This window comes from Sarcophilus harrisii, chromosome 1 (genome assembly GCF_902635505.1).
Source record: "Sarcophilus harrisii chromosome 1, mSarHar1.11, whole genome shotgun sequence".
In the NCBI taxonomy this organism is placed as follows: Eukaryota; Metazoa; Chordata; class Mammalia; order Dasyuromorphia; family Dasyuridae; genus Sarcophilus; species Sarcophilus harrisii.
The window spans coordinates 293474232-293494588 of NC_045426.1; the positions used below are offsets into that span (position 1 = coordinate 293474232).

General features: G+C 32.4%; 1 protein-coding gene across 2 annotated transcripts in view; it reads left to right on the forward strand.

Moving 5' to 3' along the window:
- SPTLC1 (serine palmitoyltransferase long chain base subunit 1) overlaps window positions 1-20357 on the forward strand; it is an 85501-nt gene that overhangs the window by 33101 nt on the left and 32043 nt on the right. For both annotated transcript variants that reach the window (XM_003762813.4, XM_031943819.1), the window contains 3 exons: window positions 11741-11870; window positions 13260-13349; window positions 13925-14032. In XM_003762813.4, the coding sequence (XP_003762861.1) occupies window positions 11741-11870; window positions 13260-13349; window positions 13925-14032 (328 nt within the window). The remainder of the gene's footprint in view (window positions 1-11740; window positions 11871-13259; window positions 13350-13924; window positions 14033-20357) is intronic.

Below are 20357 nucleotides of genomic sequence, written 5' to 3' on the forward strand. Positions count from 1 at the left end.
AGAATTCCTAATTTGGTATTTAATTTTTTTAATGTGTTCTTTTTTGACTTTTTTCATTGTACACCCAATTCGTTGATCTTCTGTTTCTTTATTCATATAAACATCTAATATATAGAATTTCCTCTAAGAACCACTTTGGCTGCATCATATAAGTATTAATATGTTGTTATTCTCTTGGATGAAATTATTGTTTCTGTGATTTGTTTGACACCCACCCAATCTAACCAAATTAAATTATTTGGTTTCCAATTAATTTTTTGTCAATTTTTCCATGGCACTTTATTACACATAATTTTCAATGCATCATGATCTGAAAATAATATTTATGACTTCCTTCATTTAATTTTGAAGTTTTTATGCCCTAATATATGGTCAGTTTTTGGGTGGGTGCCATCTACTGATGAAACAAAGGTATACCCCTTTCTATCCTTATTTCTAGTCCCTTTCCAGAGATCTATAATATCTACCTTTTTAATATTCTATTCACCTTCTTAATTTCTTTCTCTTTATTTTGTGTTAAGAATTTATCTAGTTTTGAAAGATGGAAGTGGAGATCTCTCATTAGTATAGTTTTGCTGTCTATTTCTTCCTGCAACTTACTTAACTTCTCTAACAATTTAGATGCTATACCACTTGGGCACATATATGTTTAGTGTTGCTATTACTTCATTATCTATGGTAGTTTCTTTCCTTATCTAATTTTAATTAGATCTGTTTTTGCTTTCACTGTTTTTCTTTTTGTTTGTTTTATTTTTTTTTCTTATTATAGTTTTTTATTGACAAAACATATGCATGGGTAATTTTTCAACACTGACCCTTGCAAAAACTTCTGGATGGCAGGTAGTCTCATACATGTTAAATAAATTGAAGTTAAATGCAATATATGTATACATTTTTATACAATTGTCTCGCTACACAAGAAAAATCAGATTTAGAAAGAAGGTAAAAATAACCTGGGAAGAAAAAAAAATGCAAGCAAACAATAACAAAAAGAGTGTAAATAAATGGCTTCAATTCTTTACCTAAATCCTTTCTTCCTCTACAGTTGAGCTAGTAGGCTAACAGAAAGGAGATCTGGAATACTATGAATCATATAGGTTTTAGACGATCTCTAAAATTATTACTCATTTTATAGTGGTCAAACAAGTGGTAAATTTTGCTTTGATCTGAGATCAAAATCACTACGACTGCTTTTTCTTTCTTTTTTTTTTTTTTTTTTTTTACTTCATCTGAAGCATAATATATTCTGCTGTAGCCTTTTACCTTTTTTCTGCATGTCTCTCTCTGCTTCAGATGTATTTCTTATAAAAAATATTGTAGGGTTCTGGCTTTTAATCTATGCTGTTATCTACTCTTTTATAGAAGAGTTCATCCAATTTACATTCATAATTATTATTACTAACTCTGTTTCTCCATCCTATTTTTCCCTTGTATAGCTTTCTCTCTCCTTTCACCCTTTCCCTCCTTACTGTGTTTTGCATCTGACCCCCTCAACCTCCCTCAATTTGCCCTTCCTTCTATCAGTCTCTTTTCTTCCCTTTTCTTTCCCCTTTCCCTTCCTACTTCTTTGTAGGATAAGATAAATTTCTATACTCAATTAAGAGTATTATTCCCTCTTAATAATAATTTAAATTATTCCCTCTTTGAGCCAAATTTTATGAGATTAAACTTTAAACTCTTTTCTTTCCCTTTAGTAGGTCTTTTCTGTCTCTTCTTATGATTTATACCATTTTACCTCCCCTTTCCTCTTCTCCCAGTAAATTTTTTTTTTTTATATCATCACATCAAAGTCAACTTATACCCACACCCTCTGTCTTTTAAAAGATATTGTTCAAGAGTTACAAGTATCATCTTCTCATGTAGGGATGTAAACTGTTTAACCTTTAAATAACTTTTTTTTTTCCTTCCTAGTTACCTTTTTTTCTACTTTTATTGAGTGTTGTATTTGAAGTTCAGATTTTCTGTTCAGCTCTGGACTTTTCAGCAGAAATGGTTGAAACTCCCCTATTTTGTTAATGTCCATTTTTTTCCCCCTGAAAGAGAATGCTCAGTATTTGATTATTGGTTGTACTCCAAGTCTCTTTGCTTTCTGGAATGATATATGCTAAGCCCTCAAATCCTTTAATGTGGAATCTGCTAGGTTCTGGGGAATTCTGACTGTGGCTCCTCAATATTTGAATTATTTCTTTTATGTAATATTTTTTCCTTGATTTGATAATTCTTGAATTTAGCTACAATGTTCCTTGGAGTTTTTGTTTTAGGGTCTTTTTCAGAAGGTGATTAGTGGATTCTTTCATGATTATTTTGCCTTCTGGGTTTAGGATATCAGGTAAGTTTTGCTTGATTTCTTGAAAGATATTGTCTAGGTGTTTGGTTACTTTAATTTTTCTTTTTTTTTGACATTATTAGGCAACCCAGTAATTTTTAATTCTATTTTTCTGTTGGTTTTTCCTGATTCTGTTGTTCTAGTGATACATTTTACATTTTCTTCTATTTCTTCATTTTTAAAAAAAATTTGTTTAACTGATTCTTAATGTCTCATTGAGTTATTCGCTTCCATTTTTCCAATTCTAATTTTTAATGAATTATTTTCTTTGATAAATTTTCCATTTGACCAGTTCTACTTCTAAAGGAGTTATATTAAAGAATAATGAATTATTTTTTCCCATTTTGTCAAGTTTATTTTTTAAGATGTTTTCAGTATATTTTTTCCCATTTTGACAAATCTGTTTTTTAAGTAGTTATTTTCTTCAATCAGTTTTTGTGTTGCATTTTCCAAACTGGTGACTTTTTTTTTTCATAGTTCTCCCTTTGTTTTTCAAAATCCTTTTTCAGCTCTTCCAAGTGAACCTTTTGAATTTGAGACCAATTCATATTCCTTCTTTAGGTTTGTGTAAGCATTTTGCCATTATTGTTTTCTTCTGGGTTAGTGTTCTGATCTTCCCTGTCTCCACAGCATGGTCAGGGCTTTTCATGCTTTTTAGTTCATTTTTAAAAGTTGAACTTTGCTTCTCAGCCACAGAAGAGATTGTTCAAAGTTTCTTTTGCTGAGAATCAGAAGCCTCTTACTACCTTTCTGCACTGGGACTAGAATAACTTCCAGTTTTCCCACTATTCCTTTTCTTATATGTGCCATGATTCAGAAGCTCACTTTTGCACTTGGTTTGAAGGCTCCTGCTAGATTTTTCACATTGTATCTGTACTGAATCACATTCCCCTTTGATATAGTTTTGTTTTCAAGTTAAAGTGACCAGAAATTTATTGCAATAGTCCAGACATGGGATGGTAAGATCTGTATCAGGGTGATCAGAGAGCAGGGGCATATCTGAGACATAGAATGAAGAGAAGATGCATGGCCCTTGTAAATAGATTGAATCTGAGGAGGTAAGCAAGGGAAAGTAGTTATGGATGACATCTGTCTTGTGTGAATTGTGATACTTTCAACAGTAGTAGGGAAGTTTAGAAGAGAGAAGAGTTTTGGAGGAAAGATGAGTAGAGTTTTAGAGCATGCTTAATTTAACTAACATTTCTACAAGTTAGGCCCTCCTAGGCTTATAGTATTAATTTAAAAGAGAGTAGGTGATATGCATATACATTAGGAACCCTTTTTTATTGTAATCACTGTTGAAGAAAAATATTAGTTTTGTAGTCTAAAATGTTCATTTTGTTGTTGTTATGGTACATTAAATATTTGAGTTTATTCTTCTAAGGATAGGATAGTTTTTAGCAAGATATTATAAATTTTAGAAAATAACCAAACTACTCATACTCTCATATAAAAGAAATCTTTTGCCTCAATCATTCTTTAAAATTTATTAAGCACGTATTACATGCCAGGCCCTGTGCTAAATACTGGGAATACAAAGAAAAGCAAAAGACAGCTCTGTACTCAAGAAGTTTACAATCTAATGGAGGGAAGAACATTTAATAAGTATATATAGCACAAGCTATATTAATAGATAGAAGGGATTTCAATTATAGAGGGATTGGAGAAGGCTTCCTATAGAATGTAGAGTGTTACTTAAGATAGAAAGGAAGCAAAGTATTTGGAGCAGAGGAAGGAGAACATTCCAGGCTTGGAAGGCAGCCAGAGAAAATGCCCAGAGCTAAATGGTGGAATTCTTATTTATTGAACAGTTAGGATAGAGGAGTATATATCATAAGTAAGGTCCAAGAGTAAAATAATAATAGTAATGATAGCTAGTATTTATGTAGTGTCTACTACAACCCTATGAGATAGGCACTACAAGTCTCCTCACTTTACAATCAAGGAACCAAAGCAAATAGAGGTTAAGTTGTTTATCCAGAATCACACAGATAGGTATCTGATAAATGTCTGAGGCTAGATTTGAACTCGTCTTCCTTGCTCCAGGCCCAGTACTTTGTAGGGGGTTAGGTCATAAAGGGTTTTGAATGCCAAAAAGAAGGTTTTTTTATTTGATCCTAGAGGCAATGGAATTTATTGATATCATTGGACTCCCTGCTTTAGGAAAGGATGAATAAAAGATAAATTGAAAAAGAAAAATTGAAGAAGCCAAATCCACCAACAGGCAATTGCAGTAATCTTTGTGTAGGATGAAGAGTGGTGGCAAAATAAGAAAAAAGGGGGTATATTTGAGAGCTTTTACAAAGGTGAAATCAATACCTTTTCACAACAGATTGTATTTGGGGAGTGGTGTGGGTGAGGTGACACATAGTAAAGAATACAGTGTGACTCCTAGGTTGTGAGCCTGAAAAGATGATATTATCCTCTATAGAAATGGGAAAGGTAGGAAGAGGGAGAGGGTTTCAGGGAAAAGAGAATGGGTTCTCTTTTGGAAATAATGAATTTAAAATTTCTGAGATGTCTGAAAGGCAATTGGAGATGCAAGATTTTAGGTCAGTAAAAAGATTGAGGCAGTATGGATAAATCTGAACATTATCCGCATAGAAATGGTAATAAAATCTGTAAGAACTGATTAGGTCCTTTTTTTTTGCCACTGAAAAGGTTTAAAATGTATTATTATTATTATTATATATTGTTATTAAATGTATTGTTAAGTGTAATGCTATTTCATGAATTTCTTCATGGCTTACACTAGAAATCTCTTTCCTCCATAGACCTATATAAAATAGAAATTGATCAGATATGTATTTTAATATTTAATATTTGTTTAAGAATTGTAGATTCATGCTGTTTTTATAATTCACATTGCATTACTGCTGCCATGATGGTTATTTTTTCTGGGTTTTTTTTTTTTTTTAAATTTTTATTTCTTCCCATTCATTTCCTAAGAAATCCACATTTTTTTCTTTTTTAGAACTATATAAAAGACCTCAGAAATCTTTGGTGAATGACACTCTCTGTAGACATAAGAGAATAAAGCTGAGGCCTAAGAATTTACTTTAAAAGAATGGAGACAGAGATATCTTGCAGGCTTAGACTGGGAAATGAGATAATGAAGGGAGTGAATGAATAAAAATATAATTGCCCCGCATTTGCAAAATACAATGATAAACTCTAGGTATACAAATGCAAAAATGAGATAGTCCTTGCTTTCCAACAGCTTACATTCTATAACTCCTTCAGCATGATTTCTGGATGTTTGGTTTAGAGAGAGAGATTGTGTATCATCAGTAGTGTCAGGAAAGAAAAAGATGCAAAGAACAATAACTGTTGGGAACTCTCAAGGGAAAGCTAAGACAGAGAATTTGTGGCACCTAGAAAAGAACAAGTTCCATTGGGGAGCACATAATAGTGTAGGGTGGAGGGGTGTGCGTGCACAGAGAAGAATTTTGGAAACTAAAGCATTATATAAATTTTTGTATATGTGATAGTTGTCATCATTATGTGAACAGGAGAGATGCCATTTTCCATCATAATCTCTCTGCTCCTGAAGGAGTGTTCCCAAACTGTCGTTTCTTATAATAGTCTCCCTGGTAATCTTATCCATTTCTATAAATGATTTCAGTTATCTCTTCAGTGAAACTAACTTGTGGGCAAAAGAAATAGGCAGCATTATTGAGAGTAGTAAGTTATATGTTGTCTTCAGAGTTAATACAGATTTCACTTAGTTACTAAGCAATGAAAGAGAAGTAGACAATAAAAAAAGAGACTGAGGAAGAAGAATTTTTCTATAAATCAAGGGCTATGTCATATCACCAGAAAGATATATAACTAAGGCTTTTTCTCAGGTGCCTTCTTACTCTTCAAAAAGGAAGAATTAATTGTGTGTCTGACATAGAGCTGTTATCATTGTCTATCAAGACCAAGATATCAAGAGTAACAGAGAATGCTAATCGCAACTCCATCAATCAGTATCCCCATTCCCTTTCTTCCCTATTAGTCCCCAAATTCTGATGTAATACATAGTAGAACCCATTGGCTAATATTCTGACAGTCATTCAGCAATTTTTCTGCTGTTCATTCTTTGACAGCTCCTACCCCCAACCCAACATTCTGTAGAAACAAAAAACAGGTCTCAATTGCTCATTATCTTGCTGAGGAAGTAGAGACAAGGGAAAGAAAAATCCTTGGTGTGATGAACTAAAAGTCAGTGGGAACTAAGAACAAGGAGGTAGTGTGTATACTGGGTTTGAAGGAAATGATACTGGTATTCATCTGAGAATTCTGTCTCCCCTCTCCTCCAAAAAAGTCGTTTGCCACAGGGACTAACATTCGTGAAAAATTAATTTTCCATTGTGGAAACAGGTTGAGACACTGAGTTTCAAGATACCAAGATCTAAGGGTAAACTAGCCATGAAAGGAAGAAAAGTAAGAAAGTGAGCAAGTAAGGAATTTAGGGAAATAAAACTGAAAACCAGCAAAGGTTTCTGGAAGAAACAAACTCAGTTAAAAATTTAGAGCACTAACAGATAAATAAATAGGGAAGATACTAAAATTAAAGAGAAAGCAGCTACTAAAATTTATAAACAACTGCAAAACAAAGGAAATTGAACTAGTACTTGACGAAACAGAAAACTATGCTTCTCTAGAAAGCATAGTTAAAAAGAATAATCTCAATTTTGAAGTTAAAAGGGAAAAAAATAGCTGCATTTATGCATAACACACATATACACAAATAGCAGGATAGGAAAGGCTTTTATTTTTGTAAATTTGACTCATTTCTCTATATATATATTTGAGAGATGAGGACCTCACCAGAGAAGCTTGTTGTATTTTTCCCAACATCCTGTTTCCCCTTTCTTCTTTCTCCTTGTCTACTCTCAAAACTGTTTTGCTTCTGACTGCCACCTCCCCTAAAATCTACCTATCAGTGTCTTCATTCTCTTAGCCCTTTCCCCTCCTACTTCTCTGTAGGGTAAATAAGATAGATTTCTATACCCAACTGAATATATATGGCACTCCTTATTTGAACCAGTTCCAATGAGAGTAAGTTTCATGAGCTTCTACTGTAAACGCTTTTTATGTGAGAAAATTTTCTGTATTTTTACCTCTTTCTTCCTCCATCTCACTTTATTCTTTTTTTTCTCCCTTTACTTTTTTAGATAATAATATTCAACTCAACCTCTCCCTTTATGTATATTCCTTCTAACTGCCCTAATAATGATTGATAAATGTTCTTAGGAGTTACAAGTATCATCTTCCCATGTAGGAATATATACAGTTTAATTTCATTGAATCACTTATGACTTCTCTTTCCTATTTATCTTTTTATACTTTCCTTAAGTCTTATATTTGAAAGTCAGATTTTTTATTCACCTCTGGTCTTTTTATCAGGAATGCTTGAACGTCTCATTGAATATCCATTTTTTTGGTGGGTAAGTGATTCTTGGTTGTAATCCTTGCTCCTTTGCCCTCCAGAATACGATGTTCAGAACTTTCCCATCAAATAACAAATCTTGTGTTATCCTGACCATGGCTCTGTGGTATTTTTTTTTTTTCCTGAGTGCTTTCAATGTTTTCTTCTTGAGTTGAGATCTCTGAAATTTGGCTAAATTATTCCTGGCAGCTTTCATTTGGGATTTCTTTCAGGAGGTGATTGGTAGGTATTTTCAATTTCTGTTTTGCTCTCTGCTTTTAGAATAGAGATATTATCATTGATAAATTCTTGAAAGGTAAATGTCTAGGCCCTTTTTCTTTCTTTTTTTTTTTTTAAATCATGCTTTCAGATAATTCAGTAATTCTTAATCCCTTTTGAGTTTATTTTCCAAGTTAGTAGTTTCTCCAATGACACATTTCACATTTTCTTCTAATGTTTTATGCTAATTAATCCTGTTAGAATAAATCCTATTAGAATAAAAAAAGATTTTTGTTCTGATGTATTGTTTTGCTTGTTACCTCTTTTTCTTTAAAAAAAATTCTTTTTGTCAGATAGCTCTCTAGGAATGAGGACAGGGAAGAACCCAGGTGTGAATTAAATTGACATAATAAAAAAAAGATATCAATGGAACTTTAAAAAAAAAAAAAAAGCCAAAAGATTAGAAGCTATATTAGTTTAGTAGAATAGTAATTATTGGAGATGAGTAGGGATGGGAAAAGTAACTGAAAGAGATTTTTACTTAAATTGAAAAGGGTCTATATGAAAGTTTTTTAAACTGTAGGTCATATAACTACATATAAAGGGTCATGCAAAATTTGGCAACAGTAAACAGTTTCTGAATGCAACAGCCAAAAATTTACAATCAAACACATAATTGTGGTGCTCTTCTTTTCTAAAATATAATCGTTCTCTCTGGGAGCAGATTTCTTGGAGGGCTTCTGGAGGCAGCCTTAGTTTCAGTTCCAAGTAATAATCACCTCAAACACAGCCAGGTGTTAAAAGTTCAAATCCTTTGTTTCCTTCAAAATAGCCTGGTTAGCTTTCTTAGAGGCCTCTCTGCTTGATGCCAGCTTCAGCCTCCAGCTCTCTGAATCTTGGTTCTGAATCTCCTGATTGAATTCTGGCTCTGAATCTCTTCAACTGAGTCTTCCACTGAGTCACTCACTCACTCACTCCCTAGCTGAGGCTCTAAGAGCTTTTTATATATGATCTCTTAAAGGTTTGAACCCAAAGGTTGACTCCTCCTCTGAGAGAGTGGGATTGTGGGAGGTGTAACTTTGTGAATCACCTGGACTTGTGAACTCTAATGTGTGAATTCTTAAAGGTGTAAACTTAAGCACTGTTTCTATCAATTCCAATGAGTTAACAACTTGTTTCAGGTTCTGGCCCATAACACATAATGAATCCAAATCTTTCTGGCAGCTCTTGCCTGTGTTGCATAGCATTACTTTATTGCAGTCTTGCTTCTGAACATACATCAGGTGTGTACTTTGTGCTGCACATGAATGAACACTGCCAGAAACACTAAGCTCACATTTGAGGTAGGATTGCATAAAAATTTCTCAGGTGGAAAGGGGTCATGAGTAGAAAAAATTTAAGAAACTTTGGTCTAAATGATTTGGGAGCAGGAGAATTTGGGATTTGCTAGATTTAGGGCAAACGAAGTAGTCTTAAACTTATTGGATTAGAACTAGGGACCTTAAAGGTCTTTTAGCTAGCAGCCAGCAAAGCACAATGGATAGATTATGATAGATAGGGATAGGAAGACCCCAGTTAAAATCCTGCCCCAGATTCTTAATAATTGTGTGATACTGGACAAGTCTCTTACCCTCTTTGCCTAAATTTCCTCATCTCTAACAGTTGTTACAAAGATCAAATAAATCAATGTATAGAAAAGCTTAAAATATTACATAAATGCTACCAATTATTTTTGTTGTCGTTATTATTAAAGTTTCCTTATTTTATAAATGAAGAAAATGAGGCTTAAGAAAGTTTAAATGCTTTGCCCAAAGTCACACAATAAGTAGCAAAGCCAGGAATTTAGCCCAGTTTTCACAATAAATCCAATGTTCTTTCCTCTGAAATACATTATCTTTTAATTCATGGCTGTAGTCACTGCCTGCAGTGATCTTTGAGTCCAAGAATATAAAATCTGATACTACTTCCTTTTTTTTGTCCCTGTATTTGCTAGATCATATGCATATTTGGACCAATGACTCTGATCTTAATTTTTTTTTTTAAATGTTAATCTTCAAGCCACAATTTTATAATCTCCTCTTTGTCCCTTGTTAAGAGGCTTCTTAATTATTCTTTACTTTCGGGCATCAGAGTGGCATTGTCTATATATTTTAAGATTATTGATTTTTCTCCTGGAAGTCTGGCTTTTGATTCACTCACCTGATATTTCTCTGCATGTAGGATAAATAAATAAGGTGACAACATACAACTGTAGTCTTACTCCTTTCCCCATTCTAATTCCCAATTCATATTAGAAGCATTAGAGGCATTAGAAGCGCAATAAAAATAGAGCTACACTAAAAAACAGAGCAGAGTCGAGTCATTATCTCCTTCATTCCATAGTCATTAGGAGTGAGACACCATTTTATTTATTTTATTTTATTTTTTTAATAATTATAACATTATCCCTTACACTCACTTCTGTTCTGATTTTTCCCTCCCACCCTCCACTCCCTCCCCTAGATGGCAAGCAGTCCTATATATGTTGAATATGTCCTAGTATATCCTAGATACAATGTATGTGTGCAGATCCAAACAGTTTTCTTGTTGCACAGGGAGAATTGGATTCAGAAGGTAGAAATAACCCAGGAAGAAAAACAAAAAGGCAAACAGTTTACATTCATTTCCCAGTGTTTTTTCTTTGGGTGTAGCTGCTTCTGTCCATCATTGATCAATTGAAACTGAATTAGGTCTCTTAGTCAAAGAAATCCACTTCCATCAGATTACATCTTCATACAGTATCGTTGTTGACGTATGTAATGATCTCTTGGTTCTGCTCATTTCACTTAGCATCAGTTCATGTATTTCTCTCCAAGCTTCTCTGTATTCATCTTGCTGGTTATTTCTTACAGAACAATAATATTCCATAACGTTCATATACCACAATTTACCCAACCATTCTCCAATTGATGGGCATCCACTCAGTTTCCAGCTTCTAGCCACTACAAACAGGGTTGCCACAAACATTTTGGCACATACTGGTCCCTTTCCCTTCTTTAGTATCTCCTTGGGGTATAAGCCCAGTAGAAACACTGCTGGATCAAAGGGTATGTACAGTTTGATAACTTTTTGGGCATAATTCCAGATTGCTCTCCAGAATGGTTGGATTCGTTAGTCACCTTTTTATCAATGAACATTAGTGTTTGACATCGCTACTCTTATTTTAGTGGTAATTTACTTGACTTGTTACTGAAATATAATCTTATTTAAAATTCAAAACCTTAAATGTTTACAAGCTTAACTGTCAAACTGAGTGTCTGTCAACATATATACTTTGACTAAAAACTATATGCTACTACAGTTTTAACATATGCCAAAAATCTCCAAATTATAAATCTTTCATAAATGTAAATTAAGTTTTTTTTATTTTTTCATTTTATTTTTGAAGAATATCTTTACTATATAGAATATGGCTTTCTTTGATGGGTTATTGATTCTTTCTGCATATCTTATTTCTTGCTTTGGACTTCATTAAACTTTGACTTAGAATGCAGTAGTTACTTTAGGAATTGCATTGATATAATATTGTTTTTATATAGGAAATAAGTCATATGAAAAGATTTATATTTGGTTTGTGGTTAGAAACTGAAATATGAATATACAGGATGTCCCAAAAGTCTTACTGTAATTTTAAGTTTTAACATTTAAAAGTGACTTTGCATATTTCAAAAAGAAATCTATGATTTACTTTTATTTTCTGAGAACCAGGCAATCTAAAGCATGGTCTCTATTATTCTTAGAGATAAAGCTGCCTGTTTTGCTATTCAGAAGGGATTACAAGCATCTCGTAGTGACATTAAATTATTTGAGCATAATGACATGGCTCACCTGGAGTGCCTACTAAAAGAACAAGAGATTGAAGATCAAAAGGTATGATTCTTTCAAAGAAAAAAAATTGTCAATTCCTAAGAAGCAAAAGTATTTGTTGGATAGCAATTTATCATGAAAAGTTGTTCTTTTTCTTAATTTATATATTGGCAACAATTCTCACTTACTACAGCTTTTTAAATATTGACATTAGCTAAGCAATTAAATTTCTGATGCTATTTTATAATAGCATCAGAAATTAATTGGAGAGCTTATTCAGAAATATTTTAATTAAAAAAAAGTGTTTTTAAATGAAACAGACCCAAGGAAAGATAGTGGATATGTTTGTCTCCTTTTTCTTTTTGTGCAGGAGAAAAACAGTATATTATCCTGTGTTTTACAAAAACTGTGGTTTGGTATAGAAAAGTTCATTATAAATATGGGAATTCAAAAGGGGCTTTCATAGGCATGACATTCTTATATTTAAAAAGCATTTAACAAACCAGCATTTCTAATAAGCATCCATGACTTGTACCTGAGATCCCTTCTGCCCCTAGTCTCTGGATCCTCCAGGATATCTCAATTAGAAGTCCATGGACACCATATAGGATGGTTTTATTAAGCTTTTGTGATCTGGCTTGTCTACCTATTAATTTTTTTAAACACTTTGAAATGAGAAAATACCTTTCAAGCACCACATAGCTTGGATATAAAAGTTTATGTGTTAAGTTGGAGACTGACATATATAATAAATAAAAAGGAGATGATTAATGCACCTTTGAGAATCCATCAATTTTTATCTGTTTTTCACCTTGAATATTTACAGTACTCATTTAGAAGGTATACTTTATTATTGTTTGTTGTAAATTAAAGATATTAAATTAGTACCCAAAAATATCTTGATTAAAATTTTTTCCATACTTTTTAGTTTTTTAAAATTTTGATATATACTGCTAATGATATGATACTTAGTTTTCCTGCCAAACATAGTTTTGCTACATGTTTTTCATTTTTTGAATTATTTTTTAAAAATTTTAACTGAATCATATAAATAAAAGTTGCATTACTTTTGAAAGACATATTTCTGCTTGGTCTTTGAAATTTGCAGGAAACTTTAAGAAAGGTAGCCAAGACTGAGCTGGCTGGTTCATATAATATTTCTATTTAGTTTTTTGTTAGAAAAACATCTATTGGTATGGTGGTTTGGGCAGTTTTTTGATTTCTTTATTTTACCCTAAGGGGTTTTGCTTTATTAATAATGCTATACTTAAATAGGTATTTCTTATTTGAATTTATAACCTGCAGACATTGCTGTTAAGAAACATTATTGTAAGAGGTAGCATAATAGATTCTCCTTTCTACGTTGACTTTTTAAATACTAGGGAGTAATTAGACTCTTTTCTTTATATCTGACATATTTAAATACTATTTTTTTGTTTGTTTGTTTTGAAGAATCCTCGTAAGGCACGTGTAACCCGAAGATTTATTGTAGTAGAAGGATTATATATGAATACTGGATCTATTTGTCCACTTCCAGAATTGGTAAGCATCTCCATTTGTTTTCTGTTATACATGTTAGAATATTAGTTTGTGTTATGCATCCTTATCTTAGGACCCTTTGTAATACATGAATCACATTCCCCAAGATTGTGTATATCATTGGAAATCTTATAAACATATTCTGATTTTCTTGGCTGTGTGCATAAAAATTAAATAAGAGCAAGAGTTTATAAGGATTAAGAAGCTTAATTTCAAACAAATGGAAAGCACTGAGTGTAACAAGCTAGTTAAAGAAATCATCCCATAACTATTTATTACTGATTGATTCTATGCATATCTTTCCTAGAGATAATGATAGCGATGTTGAAATAAATATTTTGTTTAATATTTAAAAACTATTATCATGTTATTCAGATGGAAATCAATTATATTAATGCAATATAATTGAATTATTTCCTCAATTTTTTTTAAGCAATGAGATTGGTCTATGATGTTTTCAAAACTAATGAAAAATGCTAAATATCATAGAGTTCATAGCACTTTTATAGTGTCTAAAATAATATTTTTCTTGCCAAAATGAATTATTTTAATTTGCGATTCATTCATACCATTTTTAGGTCAAGTTAAAATATAAGTACAAAGCAAGAATTTTTTTGGAGGAAAGCCTTTCTTTTGGAGTTCTAGGAGAACATGGCCGAGGAGTCACTGAACATTTTGGGATAAATGTAAGTTGTAAATTGGGGGACACATTTTCTCGTTTATAGGGAGACATTTACTCTGATTAAGTAATGTTTTCTTAAACATTTTTAAATTTTCTTTAAAATTTTTAAAAACAGAATTTTGTTCATTATGGTATTAATATAAAACAAAAAGATATTTTGACCCTTTGACCATCAGTTTCTACATTTTTTTCTCTCTACAGAATTTGAACATGACATTTAAATGCCTTATGTTGGCAGCAGAATAAGCTGTGATTTATTCTTTCTTAATCTCATTTCACATATAAAGAAACTCCTTGACTGAAAAGCACCTTGCCCAGGGTCACACTCCACTAATTATAACACATGCAATACTTATATAGCACTTAACATTTTGCAATGTATTTTACGTATGTTACTTCATTAGATAGTTCCTAACTAGTTATCTCCATTTTATTAATAAAGAAACTGAGACTGATAAAAGTTAAGTAACTTTCCCACTTTCACTCAACTAGTAAATGTCTAAGTAAGATTAAAACTAAGGTCTTCTTGACTAGAAAGTCAGCATTGTACCTACTCATTTTACCATCTAGTTATTGCTTTAATTTTTAAAAAATGTATATATGAATCTAAGAACTAAAGTTTTTATTTTTCATGATGAGAAGTGATTCTTTTCCATGTTAATGGAAGCTGGGAGAAACAGGTTTAACTTGTATAGTCCCAGTCCTTGAATTTCAAGTATGCTAAGACTTAATTGACCTGGAAACTGAATATTTTCTCCCTCCTACTTGCTGCTTACATAGTTCCCTGGGTCCTTGTCCCTCATTCTTTATTAGGCAGTTTAGAGAACATCCTGTTTTTAGTAGTCTAGACTACTCCCATTGCTTTGCTCATTCCAGTGATTGGACGGTTTTCTATTAATGTCACGCCAGCTCTCTGTCTAACAGCTCTATATAAGTTTGAGCCTTGAGTAGATTGGGACTGTGGATCAGCATGCTTATACACTTTTCGATCTGGGGACAGGAGAGGCTTCTCACCTATTTTTGTTCTCCGTGGGCATTTAGTCTCCTCCTATGGCTTCCTTATGTGGTAGTATTACTTTTTGAGAACAAGTTGCTTACCCTTTTTGCAATTAATAAATTAATTTTGGTCCAACATAATGTCTTTATTGCTTTTTGTGATTTGGTAATAAAGAGTAACTTAAATCATTCATTCATATCAAATCTATGCCTTGATGTAGTAGAAAATACATTGGAACTGGAAAATAGAATTCTGACTCTTTCCCTTTTCAAATCTATGCCTTGATGTAGTAGAAAATACATTGGAACTAGAAAATAGAATTCTGACTCTTTCCCTGTGAACTAGGGCCGAAGGTACAGTTTGCTCATCACCTATAACATGAAGTGTTTGATTAGGTAATCTTTACAAACTTTTTGTCTCCCTTCCAGTTCTGAGTCTCTTGTCCTTTGAGCTTTCTAAACTTAATGTGCCTTTGGTAAAGCAGTATGACTTTATTTTCAACTTACTGATGTGTTACTTTATTTGTTACTTTATTTGTACTTTATTTGTCTTTTGGAATTCAGTGTAATTAAATTTGTGTTATATTTGCTGGGGTTTTCTTTTCTTTTGCATTCCTGTCAAAAGAGTATAGATTCTTGTTTGTTAATTAGATATACTCTAAACCAAATTCCTGTTGGAATATTAGTGTTCATCTTAAGTTACTTTAATTTAGAATTGCCCTTTTTAAAATGCAGGAATTTTACTTAGCCCTTTTCCCATTCCTCTTTGTGAGCCCCATCTCCTTCACAGCCGCTTTTTAAGAATCATCTTACAGTGCTCTTAGTATTACCCTTTTATTAAAAACTAAATTTTCTGGATTAAGTTATTGGTCCTTTTGTATGGAGAACATTTGGTCATGCTTTACAAGGGTATCTCACTACGTTTTTCAAAGTCTGATTCTCAAATATCTCTTATCTTTTTAATCTTTATGACAATTTTGAATTCATAATCCATCCTTAATTTTTAAAATAATTCTTCCGCTTTCTACTTTGAAAACTGCTATGATGCTAAATATTCTTTTACAAATTATTCCTGCCTTTCTTCTGGTAGCTCATCATAGTTTTTCATCTTGTTCCCTCTAGTAAGCATCCTGGAGATTCTTTCTATGTATATTTTTCCTGGTTGTTTTCACCTTTGAGAAAATGTATTTATTGATTTTCTAAATTAAAAGATCCTGATTCTTTTATTTTTCAGAATTACCTAAGATATCAATAATACTATAATAGATGCATTGTAAGATAGGTTTGATAATTGAGTGTGAATTTGCCAATATTTGGGATGAGTCATAGATTTTGTTGAGTCCGTATTTTCAACAGCTGTTCAGTTGTCTATATAGGTTCATTTCCATTTTGTTAAGTCTGCTGTTGGTTGCTTCTTTTGATTTTTATGAGATTTTCTAACATGTTCTTTGTATCAGTCATTTACATCTTTATTTTTGTTTTTATAACTCCTAATTGTGCATGTGATTTTTAAAAAATTCTGAAAGATTTTATTTTGCCTTTTAATTTTTAAATTTTTCTTACAATTGGCAATTATTGTTCAATATTGTTTATTGATTTGTAGATGTATCTCAGAATATCTTGAGGGATTGGTTGGTTGTTTTTTTCCCAGCTTTGATCCTGCTACTATTTCAGATGCTCTTTAGTATTTTAAAAATTGTGTTGATATTTTTCTTTGCTAATTAAAGAAGCATATTTGTGTGTATATTTAATTTACTTGTGTGAGTTTTTTTTAATACTTCTTAATGTTGATCTTTCCATTTGTTGTCTTATGGTCGGAGGAATAAAGAATTAGGCTCCCTTCTGTTTTTCACTACCAATTCACACCAAAAAGTAGATACCTAGAGCAAGTACCACACTTTTATGTATAGAATACAGGAAAACATGTAAGTGATATCCAAATGATGGGGGGAAATCTGGTATTGCCATTTTGAAATTAGAAAACCAAGATCATAGTTGTCATTTGCCTAAATGTTGGCATGGTCAACAAAGGAGTCAAGTAAAACTCTTCTTAAGTGCCCGTGCTTTTATTAAAGACTTACTTTAATACCCGGCTCTAAGGACAGTAAATGCAAAGAAAGAAAAAAAAATCCCTGCCCTCAAAGAGTTTTCAGTTTTAACTGGGAAGACAACATATAAAACTCTATATTATATGAAAATTTAATATTGTGTTATATATCATATGTTATATTACATATGCAGGATGGATTAGAAATTATCTCAGAGAGTAACCACTAGAATTAAAGAGGACTAGAAAAGACTTCTTTTAGAATACTGAATTTTAGGTGAGACCCAAAAGAAGTTAGAGAAGCCAAGAGACTGCAAAAGAAACAAGAGCATTCCAGGCATATGGAGCAGCCAGTGAACATCCTTGGAGATGTGAGATATGAAGTATCTTGTACAAGGAATAGCAAGGAGACTAGTGTCACGATGTCACAGTAAATAAAAAGGAGAAATGTTTAAGAAGATTGGGAAAATAGGAAGGGACCAGACTGTAAAGAATTTTAAAAGCCAATCTTTTTATACTTGGTCCTGAGGCATAATATAAATCAAACTATAATTGGCAATTAAATCAGAAAAAAAATTTAAAAGCTAAAAGATCAAATAAAGTCTTGTAGAACTTTTTTTTTTAAAATCACACTGGAAAATCAAGTGATAATTGCAAAGCATTAAAAGAAAATTTAAAAAACAAGAAAATGACTAATGCAAAGAATATATTAGGAAACCTTATAAAAATCATTAGAAGTGAGCAATAGCAGACTTACCAAAATACGAATGAACTTACACAAAAAATTTCTGAGTTGCTGGAAATAGAGATTCAGCAAAATTTGTAAGTCTCACAAACTGTTGAAATATAGGAAGGAATTGGAATTTAATGAACAGTGGTAACATGGACAGATTTGCATTTTAAGAAAATTGCTTTGATAGCCAAATAGAAGATGAATTGGGAAAAGATTCATGGCAGGTTAGGGGATACAGTGAATGGAGTACCAAGCCAAGTGCTAGTTAAGTGAAAAAACGTTTTTTCTTTAAATATAAAAACAAAGATTCTACCTAAATCTGTGCTTTTGCTTTTCATAAGCAAGTCTGTTAAAGGCCCTTTTTATCCTCTATAGGATTATACTCAGTTTTACAAGGTATTATCACTAGTTTTAGACTTTTATCTTTTGCTTTTTATTTATTTTTTTATGAGGCAATTGAGGACTGGCCTAGGGTCACACAAGTAGGAAGTGTTAATTGTCTGAGGTCAAATTTGAACTCGAGTCCTTCTGACTACAGGGCTGGTATTCTATCCATTACGCCATCTAGCTGCCCCATCTTTTGCTTTTTAACAATATATTCTCAGTCAGTCTCTCTTTTATAATAGTTGTAGGATAGTCTTCTGTGATCCTTACATTACTTGAACTTATTGATTTCTCCAGTATTTTTTCTTCACTCTGGAACTGTTTTGTTCATGAAACTCCTTTAGCTGACCAGCATATTCAAAGTTTTTTCCTTCTTATTTTCTAATTCTAATAGATCTAAGCAATTTCATCATACTAATTTTTTAAAATGTAGTTTCCAGATTTTTTTTATGATCTTCAGGGAATCATTACTTTTTAGTTCTTTCTGCTTGACCTGCTTGCTTTCCAATTGGTTTTTGATATTCATAATTTTTTTTTGTTTGGACTTAAATGTTTAATGTTTTTAATAATAGCCTTTTATTTTCAAAATATATGCAGAGTTTGAAATATTTCCCTTGTAAAAATCTTGTGTTCCAGATTTTTCCTCTCTCGCTTTCCCTATCTCTTCCCCAGACAGCAAGTAATTCAATAAATGTTAAGCATGTGCAATTCTTCTATACATATTTGTACAATATCATGTTGCACAAAAAAAATCAGATCAAAAAGGAAAAAAAAGAGAGTGAAAACAAAAAGCAAGCAAACAACAAAAAAGGTAAAATACTATGTATGATCCACATTCAGTCTCCACAGTCCTCTTTCTGAATGGCTCTCTCTACAAGTCTTTTGAAATTGTCCTCAATCACCTCATTGTTGAAAAGACCTATGTCCATCAGAATTTACCATCACATAATTTTGTTGTTGCTGTGTACAGTATTCTCTTGGTTCTACTCACTTAGCAATCAGATATACACACACACATACACACGTATATAATTTAATCCAATGTTTTAACTTTGTTCTGATGTTTCTAGTTCTTTTATTTTTAACTGAATTTCATGTTTTCCATTTTATTTATTGTTAGAGCTACTTGTATAAGATATTCCTTATTCCATTTATTGCCCTTATAAAAAATTTTTTCCTCCAGAGCTCTTATTTCATTTCAATTTTTTTAATCCTTTTTTATTTTTTTCTATCCTGTCAACTAGTCTTTGTCACCAAATCATCTTTTTTTCTGAGGCTGTGCCTAATTTGTGGAGTTATTCTCTTTTGGATTTATTTATGCGTCTTCATGTTTAGTTGATATGATTAGTCCCTGCTTGAGCCTGTCTGAGTGCTGCTACTTCTGTTCTTTTATTTGTAGTGATTAAGACTATGCCCTGGCAATTCTTGGCTTCTTGGTCAGTCTATTTACTAATTACTTGGCAGAGATTTTGGCTTCAACCCATTGTGTCTCCCAGTCATTGCACAGTCCTCAAATGGGGATGTCCTTCCCTTTATTTGACCCTGGCAGGTCTCAACTGGATGATATCAGATACACTACTAGCAGGTCTTCTATAAACCCCTATTGGTTATGCTATCTGAGAGTTATGCTGATACTGTCACTTACATAGTGCTATCTAAGTAATTTACCAGCCCACTCCTTGGAGTTCTCTTGTTTAGGCTCCCTATGCACTGTGTTTTCCCTCTTTGCTGCTGTGGTTTTCAAGCAGGACTCCCAAGTGTTCTTATGGCCTTTCTTTTGTGGCCATTTATGATGTGACTCCAATCTTCCCAGGAAGCTTACTATTGCTCCATTTCTTATAGAAATTTGCCTATTTTTCCACATATATATATATATATATATATATATTCACTTTTTATCCTTAAATGTTGTCTCCCATTCCCCTCCCTCTTTGCTTCCACTTGATTCTACTTCCAACCCCCAGCTCCATATAAGATTCAGCCAATGCTGCTTTTTTCAAATTCCTTCTATTCTTTTTCTCTACTCTTTGAAATCTTTGCCAAAATTCAGATTGTGCATTATAATGTCTAGGGATTTTTTTTTTACTATTATGAATTGTAAGATTGCATGGTTCCAGATATTTCTATTTCAAAAGTTTGTTTCTTTTTAATGATCAGCATCGGTTACAA